The 11,548-nt window shown below is 39.7% G+C and overlaps 1 protein-coding gene across 1 annotated transcript; it reads left to right on the top strand.

The window, feature by feature from the left end:
- The first annotated feature begins 6,871 nt into the window (after positions 1–6,871).
- LOC105354800 (natterin-3-like) lies at positions 6,872–9,918 on the top strand. The gene is made up of 4 exons (XM_011479627.3): positions 6,872–6,982; positions 7,495–7,576; positions 8,348–8,420; positions 8,512–9,918. Exons 2-4 carry the CDS (start codon positions 7,535–7,537, stop codon positions 9,570–9,572), a joined length of 1,176 nt encoding a protein of 391 aa, XP_011477929.1. The 5' UTR covers positions 6,872–6,982; positions 7,495–7,534; the 3' UTR covers positions 9,573–9,918.
- Positions 9,919–11,548: the final 1,630 nt, after the last annotated feature.

The raw sequence follows: 11,548 nt of genomic DNA, 5'->3' as shown, positions 1-11,548 counted from the left end.
GTCATGGAAATTGTTTTTAAATGAAGCGTGAACTAAAAGGGTTAAGTTTCACTGTTGTTTGATATAAATGTGGTTTCATAATAATAATTTCCTTTTTGGTTTCTTTCTTTTTTCAGCTTTGTTTTTCACTGAAGGGATTATTTTTGTCATTATTATGATTCTTATGGCAGCTCTACACTCTTTCTTTTGGAAATGTCATGTGAAAGCTGGTGCCTCAATTGCAAAGGCTTAAGCTGCTTATATACTAGTAAGTTCTAACTTACTGTTTAAGTGAGCAGAAAATGCTCAAAAAACTTTAGTTTGATTTGCTAAACAACTAAAAAGTCACCCAAACTGTTGGAAACAAAGCAAGTGAACTCTGGTCTGCTGCAGATCAGCTGAAAAGAAACAAGAAAAATCAACTCTAGAGAGTTAAGGTGTTTCATCCTGGAAAAAGGAAACCAACCATCAACCTATTCTGAGAGGCCAAGATCATCTTACAGGAAGTCAAGACAACCAATTGGCTTGACAACCAAGTTAAGATTAGAAGGTTTTATTGCTTCTTCCGTCATCAACCAGCAATCTCCTACCTTAACGGTCTGGTACGGTTTAGAACGGTCCAGGCTATTCAGGTGAGGGTTTCCACTCAAAGTTGGACCGTGTTCTTGAAACTAACAACAACAATGGAGGTCATCCAGCAGCTCATTTTTTCTCGCTTGGTTTTTGGTGCTTTGTATCTACAAAACATTAAATGTAGTTTGAGAGAGGATTGCGGACGGTGAAGAGGAAAGCCGCTTTCTTGGAGCTTCCTTTTCTCATAAAGACCTTCAACCAATTAATGGGTTTCAACAGTAGCTCCGCCCCAACGGGTCTGTTCTCATTTTCTATGGACCTATAAACAACAGGGGCCCAATAATGGTACGGTTCGGTCCAGCTTAATGGGTCGATTCTACAATAAAAACTCTCAAAATAAGAGACTGGGGAGTGGGAGTTGGCTCATCCGTGCTCCTGTACCTGACCGTGTACCTCGTCTCTGGCTTGCTTCTACCACTGCTCCTACACCTGGTTGTGGATCCTGTCTCTGGCTCGTCTCACGCCCCCAGCCGTCCCCCAACTTCAACTGGATGAAGATCATTTGCTGAACATTAAATATGCAGTTGTAGAGTTTGATAAGTTAATTCTTCTCTATGAGTTCTGGTAAAAATTGCCAGTCCGTCCTGGGGGAGGATCCCTCCTTGATGTGGACACCCCTGAGGTTTCTTTGTTTTTTCAGGATTCCAGTTTTTCAGGAGTTTTTCCTAACCGCGATGGAGGGGCCAAGGGCAGGGATGCCAGTTTAGTTAGTCTGTTTAGTTTAAGTTTTAGTCTTATCCTATTGAATTCTATCCATTTATGATCCATTTTGATTGTATGTTTTCTTTACAATTACCGGCACGAAGCCCATTGAGACGACTGTTGTTGTGAATTTGGGCTATAAGAATAAAATTGAATTGAACTGAATTGAATTGAATTGACTGTACCCCTCAGTGTAAGCAAGACTAGTGTCTTTTGAAAATAGCGAGTTTTGACACCATACCTGACAAATAAAAACACCAAACAGTTGTGTTTGTGTTGCTGTGAGACCCAGGAACACAACAGCGACTGCTTTGTTTGTAAAGCAGATCTGCGATAACCCGAGATTAAACTTGAAACTTTGTGATGGGGGGGGGTGTGACAAAAGAGAAGCCCAAAACTCTAATGCCGTGCAGAAGCACACACCCAACCACCTGGGACAGATAAGCTGTGCACCAAGATCTTTCACCTTCACTGCATGAGCCATAAAGACAGCTACACTCATCCAAATACTTACCTTTCAGTAGAACGGAATATCAGAGGATCTACTGATCCCCCAAACATTCAGTCCACATCAGGGCTGTGTCCGAATTTCCATCCTAATCCCTAACTACTAAAAAGCGATATAGCGCAGAACTATCTAGTGCCCTGCATTTTAAAAGTAATTTGAACACGGTGCTCACGCATTTTTTTTTTAAACTGTGACTATGATGCCACAGATTTCACAAAGAGAAAATCAGATCAATACGAATTTGACTATTTATGAATCCACTTTGTTCTAATGACGAAAACGTTGATGGTTTATTTAAAAGAGTGCATTTAAATGTACGTTTTTTTAAATATAAAAGGAGTTTCTAGACTTAAAATAATGTTTTCTTCTTGAACATTTTAAAAATTAAAAACCTTTAATATGTTGTGATATCATTTGAGGTGTTGTACAAGTGTAGGATCAGGGCCAGCATCATCAAAACACATTTTTTTTATCAGGCATAATTTTTTGTTGCTAAGATTTTTTTATTAATTTTTTTTATTTTGGCTGGGTAGTTTCCGTGGAACTTTCATGAACTCTCCACAGTCTGGGAAGACTTTGGTTGATAAACACGGTCCATTTAGAAAGTGTTGAACAAAGACAGGAGCGTGCACGAGTGCAGCCTGGACCCCTGCACCAATAGTCAGGAAGATGGATCAAACACAAGCTGGCTTCACTCTCAAAACCACACAGACTTCAATGTGTGGCTGCAGGAGAAGCTTAAACTGAATCCTTCCTGATAAAAAAAACTGTAGCTTGAATGTTTCTGGAACAAACAACATTGAGACTGAAGATCAGGCATCTTTCAATGATCTGGATGGATGTGTAGGCTATATCAATTTTGTTTTGTTTATTTTTAATTTCCTCACATGTGCTTTTTCTGTTTTTGTCTCGATAGTGAATTTGTCTTTCAACATGTTTATTTTTCTGAGCTGATTTTTTTTCCATCTTCTTCACGCATTCTCACCTTTACAGCAGTTTTTCTTGGTCTGTTTATGTGGAGAGGGGTTTTTGTGGGTAAACTTGGTGCTGTGATATTCTTGTACTGGCATCGCAGATTAAATCTTTATTTCTGCCGTTGGTGTTATCCATTGACTGTATAAGGAGAACTGGACTGAGCGAGTGTGACTTCATTCACAGAAAATGCCTTGCTTCTGATTCCTACTAAATTAAGTCAATTTAGTCGCCATTTTTCCCACAGTATTTTCGTCGCCATGTTGGAACCAGATGACCTCAGTAAGTCGTGCTTGGTCCCAGTCGGACTGAGTCTACATTTCAATGGTTACTACTCTCTCCAGTCAGTAGTGAGCATGTTAGAAGGCCACACCTCTTCCACTGAAAGCAGACTCAGAAGAACCTGTCAATCAAACGCTTTGAACACTTGACGTGAGGCCACCTACTTTTATTGAGGCATTGGTCAGGATTGACTGATCGGTTAGTTTATGACTTGAATAAATTGCATTACAGAAAAGGGGGGGGGGGGGGTAGGATTAACAAGAACGTGTTTAACCCTTGTGCTATCTTAGATGACCCCACCCTTACTTTGACGTGTTCTCCCTACCATGACAAAGGTGGATGAAGGTGGAAAGATTTCATGTCATCCATGGACACCAGTGAAGATCACAAATCATTGAAGAAAAAAGGTTCAGCGCACTGTCTAGTGGGTCTAGATGACCCCACTCCCAACGTTAAAGTGCCTAGGATAGTACAAGGGTTAATAAACACAACCAAGACACAACCAGACTTAGGGGGGGCATGGTCCCTTGGATAGACCTGACAGGTTTGTCTGACGGCATACACCTGATGACAGGTATGGTGATTCCTTTGTGTTTAACACATATGTGAGCACCTGCATCAAAATGGCAAAAAGAAAGTGACTGTATTCATCACAACGCTGAGAAAAATGATTTTAAAAAATGCATTTTAGCATGAAACAACTAACAGCTAACTCCTGTCGTGTTGTTTTAGGCCGATTTCTCACTTTGCTCATGATCATGGAAACCCCACCAGGTGAGATCCCAGACCTACAGGTGGATTGAAGATCACGTTCTTGTATTTTGGCGCAGTTGCACCAACAGCTGTCACCTTAACTTCTGGTCTTGTGGAAGTTCAAGCCATCTCATGGCGTGCATTTGCTTTAAAGTGTTCCACAGAAGTGAAGAAGTACACATGAAGCTTTGGAGCTTTAGTTGCAGATTTGCTGCCGACACTATAGTTCAGTCAGTCAGCATGGCATCCTATCATGCTTCAACAGCATGTTTGTACTTGGGGTTGAGGCCAGATAATGAGTAAGGTTGACTGACTTGACAATGGAGGACCATTTGTCTTACAAATAAGGCTTTTTATTGAGTTGAGATAGTTTGAAAGGATTTTCATACACATGAGTGTGTGACGGCTGGACGCTGTTGATAGTCCAGCCTCCTGAAGATAACCTGTCAACTGTTAAGAGAACTAAAGGAGTTCATCTTTTTTGTTTTTAGGTCATGTTGCAGGTTTTTCTTTGTCACATTAACATTTGACAGCTCAGTAGAGTTTAAATGCTCACATATTGATGTGTTATTTAATAAATTTGAGTCTCATATATCATTTATCTGCTTCATAGTGGCAAAATTTCCATCCGAGATTTTGTATACTTTACATTCTTTGCCGTTAATGTCAGTTTTCACATCTGTGTCTGCATTGACACAAACATTAAAACATTCTGGGGTTTTTTTGTAAGATGTAGCATCAAAATGTATGAAAGGAAAGATAATCAGCTGCACTTGTCTAGTTAACCTGTTAAAATTTTGCAAAGACAAACATTAACGGTTAATACAAAATATGTCTAACTTTTTTTTCTCAGCTTCATTACAATACAGTAAAAACATTTGTTGTTTGAGATGAAGTAATTGAACTAATGGAGTCAGTTTTGCCAACGAAAATGTGAACACAGCTGGTTTTGTTTGATGCAGCCTCCATTGGAGTAGCTTTACAGATCATTTTTAAGAATCCATCCATCCATCAATCATCCATCTTCAAAACTCGCTGAATCCCCTATAGGTTCACAGGGCTGCTGGAGCCTATCCTAGTTACTGTTGGCCAAAGGTGTGCCACACCCTGAACAGGTCGCCAGTCTGTGGTAGATCAACAACTTCTTACTGAGGTCAAGGATAATGTTTAAGGTTTGTTTTCAACTATTTGAGTGATCTTGGTCTACCAATCATCTTCTCCATGAGGGGGCTGAACGCTCTTCCCCTGAGCTCAAATCTCAATACCTACCTCTTCAGAATTGTCTTTCGTTCCTAATTTTATGATTTTAATGTCTTTTTATAACGTAATAAATGTAACTACTGTTTAATTCTTGTAGTTCTGTTTTATAATTTGTTCTTTACCTGTGAGGCATAAACTGCAGACAAACCCATCTGGGACCCACATTTTCTGCCCATTTTTTTACTATATGGGGCCCACTTGGCCTTGCTACTAAGATACTTCTTCAGAAATGTGCTGATTCAGAAAATCTTTTAAACGGATGGATGGTGTCCAGTTGTTTTTGTCTTCTGAGGTCGTCAGTCCACAAATGAAACATTGACATTTTTATTTATTTTTTCACTGACACACGCCTCCGTTCACTTTGCCTTTTCTTCATCAGTTTGGTGTTAACTTTTGGTGTTATTGGGATGACTTCTGATATTCCCACACAGAGTCAATGCTCAAAACAGGGAATAAAATCCAAATTCTCAATTTAAAAAAAAATAAATCAAAAAAGTGGCCCAAAAGCAGAAAAAGAAAGCCAGCTCAGATCACAAAAGGGGAGAAGGTTGAACAAAAGAAAAACTCACAAAGTTGGTCCAGAAGAGAGTCATGTACATCCAAACAGAACCATGAACAGGAACTTGATAAGTCTGAGCCGAGAAAGAAAGAAAACTGAAACCAGGTGTGAATGCTAGCAGGTGAGCAGATGAGGCCTGAGTGCATGTATGGGAAAACAGAAGGCTCAAAAAGGAGTTCATCATGTCTGACGACATATATGTCTATGGGTCTGACTGTGCAGAAAAATGTAATTTTACCAAAATGTTAACTTTATTTGGTGATTTTACTTTTCAGACACTCAGTAGTTTCTGTTATTGTTTCAGTAAAAGACTTAAACAATGTTCTTACTATGACCTTTTCAAAACTGGCTGAGTTTTTCGGTCTACAATTACCTGTGTCTCATTTTTTAGTATTGCTAATCTAGTAGAATCCCAAGAAAAACCCCTGGTAAATCAACGAGGAACACCTTGTGGATTCTCTGTGCACTGCACAAATTTACATTTGTGGGGTTTTCTAAAGGCAGGGTCCCACAGCCATTACGCACATTTTGACATATTGTACGGATGAAAATTGGTCATACGTGGACAAAGTGAAAAAAGTTGTGGTCTTTACGTGAAATTTTCACAGATGTATCACGAATGAACCACATTAAAACCATGACGGTACGAATAAACCACGCAAAGAACACTTAAATCAACGCAGAACTTGAACCGTGCATGATTATGGCGATGATTATGTGCAATTCATTAGTGATTCTTGCATCAATTATATAACTTTAACATTATGTGTATCCCATCTCATTAATATCAATTGCATAAGATTTACATAAATATTGCGTATAAACTACGTAAAATACACGCAAAAACGTAATTCTCAACCGACCCAAAATTTTGAACAGCTCAAAACCGAATTTACGTAAAGACCCGTCAGCTGACATCTGCTCACATAGATGAATGACGCTAGAAACACTCGTGAATATCGTAGATCACACATGTATAAGGCAAGACCGAAACTTCATCCGTGGAAAATTCACAAAATGTACGTAATGGATGTCTGGTTCTTGCAGGTCAGTGCCAGTTTGGTCAAAAGATCTGATCTGATCCTAAAACTGCAAAAACAAAGAAGTGTCACTCAGGGAACCGTTTATCTGCTACTTATTCACACTGGACTCGGTTTGAGCTGCTCTCATCTCATTTGGGTTTGAGTTTCCTCCTCTCACGCCTCCAGCAGCTTTCACCAGGTGATAAGGTCAGATTAACTCACCTTTTTTGAATAAAAGCCTCCTGAAAAGGAGTAGGATTTCAGAGCCTCGCAGCATCTCTGAACACCTGCAGCTCTCCTTCATCTGAACAGGTGAGTACACGGACTCAAACTTGACTTGAGCTGGATTTGCTTTTTCTTTGCTTCATTACTGTTTCCATAGATGCACCAAAGGTGAGCAACAGTTGTCTGTTTTACTCTAAATATGTGGAAAATTCACTCTTTTATTATTTTGTTTACTTCAAAGCTGCTTTGGCATGACTTGCTCCTCTTTGAATCTTTCAATGGAAACTGTCAGGATGGAATACAAAATAATGTAATTTTTGACAGTTTATTTGTTTATTTCAAAAGCTATATATCTTTGGATTAAGGAATTCAGGTAATTTGGGCTCCAAACTCACCAGCTGGCAGAACTCCTGTTCCCCCAGCTGGAAGCACTAGTCAGAGGGTTTCTGGTTCAAATCCCTGCTGGGTTCTCTATGTTCTGTGTGCATGCAGCTCTGACTGACTGACCAGAATGTCCACAGATAGCTGAGAAATCTCCAGTAACAACAGTTAAGGGTAATGTAATGGCTCTCATTCTGCTGTATTTTGTTGTTCTACAGTCTGAGGAACCAAATTTGAAGACAGCGAGAACGAGGAACGATGTCTCCTTCCCTTCTTCACTCCTCAAAGTCCACTGTGTTTGTAAGCAAAACATCCAAAAATGATTGACAAGCAGGAAAATTGATTTACGTAATTTATCTAACAATTTACTATATTTTCTTAACTGTGAAAACAAATTATTTTCTGACTTGATCTTTACCTAAACTTTGTTTTCGCCTTTCAGCTTTTATTAGGAAATAAAATTAGGAAATAAAATTTGTAGCTGTTTGCATGAAGTATTTGTTTTTACTTTTTGAGAATAACTGAACTTATTTCTAGCTTAAAGTGCGAGCATAAGAACCCAGAGAAGAAGAAAGAAAAAAGGGACCCAACTATAAAACCAAGATTCAGAATAAAGTCAAAATTGAATTTGAGGAAATTGGTGCAGGAAGTGTTAATGGGTTTCAGGTGGCAGGAACGCTCAATAGAATCCTCTGGGAAGAGCAGAGAAGCAGGTTAGTAACATACAGGTTCAGGGGCTTTGTGCACAGTGAAGGATAGGTAGGCGCAGGGAAGCAAGATCCAGTTGGATGATCTAAAATCCTCCACAAGGTCCGATGCCAGAGATCCAGAAGGCAGCGTCTAAAGGAAGGAGGCAGATCCAGGGGCAGGAAGAGAGTCAACGGCACCAGAGGCAGACAGAGAAGATGAAGAAGTCAAGTCAAACCCAGAGCTAGAGAGTATATTGGGTTTAAAACTGGGGTTATAGCAAGAACTTATTTAAACAGGACCAGAAACACACAGATGAAAGTAATGTTATGAAATGGTTGAGGGTTTTTTTTCTCATAAATTGCTCTTTCCCGTTCCTTCCAGATGGGGTTGATGCTCCTGGCGCTCTTCTCAGTCAGTTATCAGAAGACTGTGAAAAACACTGAGGACAGCAGTGGTAAAACCTTTCAGACACACCTTCAGAAGCAAACTTTTTTAGGGGAAAATCTGATAAAGTGGTTTTTGACCTTTCTGTTTCCCCGAAACAGATCTGAACAGAAGAGTTCGTGAAGTCTCTCCTGAAAAGTCTAAGCCCATTCATCAGCGTGTTCAGCGTGGTGCTAACAAGAAGGAGAACTATTTCATCACTCCTCCATCCTCCACGGCTGACAGTGGGGCCAAACTGAGGTGGCAGAAATGGGAAGGTTCTCTGCCGAAAGATGCAATTTCAGTCCTCAACAAAGACAAGGCACGTAGAGAATACATTTGCAGACTCACAGAGAATCCATGCAAAGCTGGGTTTTACACTCCTTCTGAAGGTGCATTCTGTCATTATGCTGATGGAAGAAACAAGAAACAATCTGACTCGTTTGAAATCCTTGTTAATGAAGATAATTTTGAAGATGTTAAATGGGAGACCTTTTCTATTTTTGCATTGCCTAAAAATCCAGTAAGAATTTGTGAGAATGAAGACTTGTATGTGGGACTGAGTATAAACGGTGTCCTGGTGGTGCATCCTAATGAAAAGTGTGCACCTCTGATATCCGACTGTGCAGCTTTGGTCGTTAGCTTTGATGATGTGGTGCGCCAGCAAATCACTGATGTCAAGTACAGCAATGAAAAGAAAACAAGCGAAAAGCTTCTGCCAGAAATCTTAGTCAAATCTGTTGTTTCCAATGAGGCCACAAACGACATCAATAAGAAAGTTGAACTCTCAAAGAAAACCACCAAGACAGAATCATGGACCGTCTCTGGTACTCTCAACATAGGTATCGAAACAAAGTTTGAAGCAGGAATCCCAAAGGTTTTATCAGGAGGAGTTCAGGTCACCGGTCAGGTCTCATTGCAGCTTTCACGTGAAACCTCGAGGACAGAAGAGATCAGCCATTCTGTTTCCCTAGAAGTTAATGTTCCAGCACAACGAGAGTGTACGGTTGTGATGCAGGGTTTTCCAGTTACAGTGAACATCCCCTTCACTGCACAACTCACTCGTACGTACAAAAACAATAAAAGCAAAACTGTACCCATCGTAGGGTCGTACAAAGGCAGCTACGTTGAAGAAACTAAGGCGGAAGTGACAGAGTGTGCTCTGAAAAAAATTAAAGGTTAAAAAGTCAAAAGTCAAGTAGAGCTGGAACGTGTGTCACCTAAAGACTTCTTCACTCATCTGTTCTTCAAGCAGCTGTGCTTTGCAAAATGAATGAACATGGAATCAAGTTTTTGAGTTCATGGACGACAAATAACATCTTTTTATTAATAATAGTTTTTGTTTTTTGAGGACACAGAAGTTTTAGACTTTAAAAAAGTCTCCAAAAAGTTTAATTGGTTCAAGAAAAAAGCATAAACAAATGCTTGTACTGTGAACTGAAGTGTAATTGTACTTTACTGTAGCCGGCCATGCTTTGCTCTTCTGTTATATCTAAAGACAATTGAATAAATGCTATTTGAAAACTAAACTGCTGTCTCATTCAAAAAGTTAAAGATATTTGAAGAATTTCTTGAGTGAACAAATAAAAGTGAAAGCATAAAAATTCAGTCCAGAGACAAATGGTATCCATGGTGGAGCCTAACAAGCACTGAGAACAGGTTCCACTTATACTTACTTAGTGCTGGGTATCACCAATACTTTCCAGAATCGATTTGATTCACCAGAGCCTGGATCGAATCCAGTCACAACCCCTCCATCCTCCACGACTGACAGTGGAGACAAATTGAAGTGGCAGGGATGGGAAGGTTCTCTGCCAAAAGATGCAATTCCAGTACACAAAGACGAGGCACTGTGGAAGCTCATAGAGCTTTTTATTTAAATGTTACTTTGATTCAAAAAGACTAAATGGTTCACTTTACGTGAGTTTGTCTCGTCATTTAGTTGAATGGGATAAAATATATTCAAGTTGGCTTGGCAATGGACGTAACAGCAAAAAAACTAAAGAGTAATTTAGCAAAACTGGAGGCAGATTCACACCATCAATCAGACCTGCTGCCAAGCTCAAAAGCTAAGCTTTACGATAAGAACTTAAGCCAAACTTCACCAGCCGCCTTGTTCAAGCACAAAACTTCTGATTCTGTATCCTACTGAACAATCAGATGCACATTAATAATCCTATTTAATATTAACATGAAGCTAGTAAACACTTTAATGTAAATCATAAAAAGAAAATGCTCCCCAACTGCAATGATGCAAGTGTGAAAATTAAAGCCATTTGTTGTTTTTTATATCTCCTAAAAATACAAATGCTTGAAATCAATTAAACAGTGAGCCCTGAATATATATTCTAAAAATAGTTCAGTTTTTTTAATGGAATTATGAAAATGAATACACTTTTCCATTACACTCTAATTTTTTAGAAAGGGTCTGTATGTTAGTATGAAATACACAATATTACCAATAGTATTGGCTCACCCATCCAAATGATCATAATCAGGTGTCCTAATCAGTCGGTCTGGCCACAGGTGTAAAAAAATCAAGCACTGAGGCATGCAGGCTGTTTACACAAACATTTGTAAAAGAACGAGCAGGTCTCGGGAGCTCAGTGACTTCAAGCGTGGAACTGTCGGTCATAGGACGCCACCTGTGCAACAAATCCAATCCTGAAATTTTATCATTCATAAATATTCCACAGTCAACTGTCAGCTCCATCAGAACAAAATGGAAGAGTTTGGGAACAACAGCATCTCAGCCATGAAGTGGTAGACCACGTAAACTGACGGAGAGGGGTCAGCAAATGCTGAAGCCCATAGTGGCAAGAGGTCACTGACTTTCTGCACAGTCAACTGCTGCACAGCTCCAAGCTCAAGGTCACCTTCAGATTAGGCCAAGTCCAGCACACAGAGAGCTTCATGGAATGGGTTTCCATGGCCGAGCAGCTGCATCCAACCCACACATAACCAAGTGCAATTCAAAGCATTGGATGCAGTGGTGGGAAGCACGCAGCCACTGGACTCTATACCATCTGCTATAAGTACCGTAGTGCATGCAACTTACTATTAACATGTTCAAAATAAATTTCAATAACAATTAGCTGCCAGTTGGCTGCTAGAAGTTTGAAGCTGGGGTAAGTATGGTGCCCTGGGCTCCTGTCCTCT

This window comes from Oryzias latipes, chromosome 9, assembly GCF_053564925.1.
Source record: "Oryzias latipes strain Hd-rR chromosome 9, Olatipes_Hd-rR_3.1".
Taxonomy (NCBI): domain Eukaryota; kingdom Metazoa; phylum Chordata; class Actinopteri; order Beloniformes; family Adrianichthyidae; genus Oryzias; species Oryzias latipes.
Note: the sequence above shows the minus strand (reverse complement) of the source record. Positions and strands in the feature narration are given on the sequence as shown.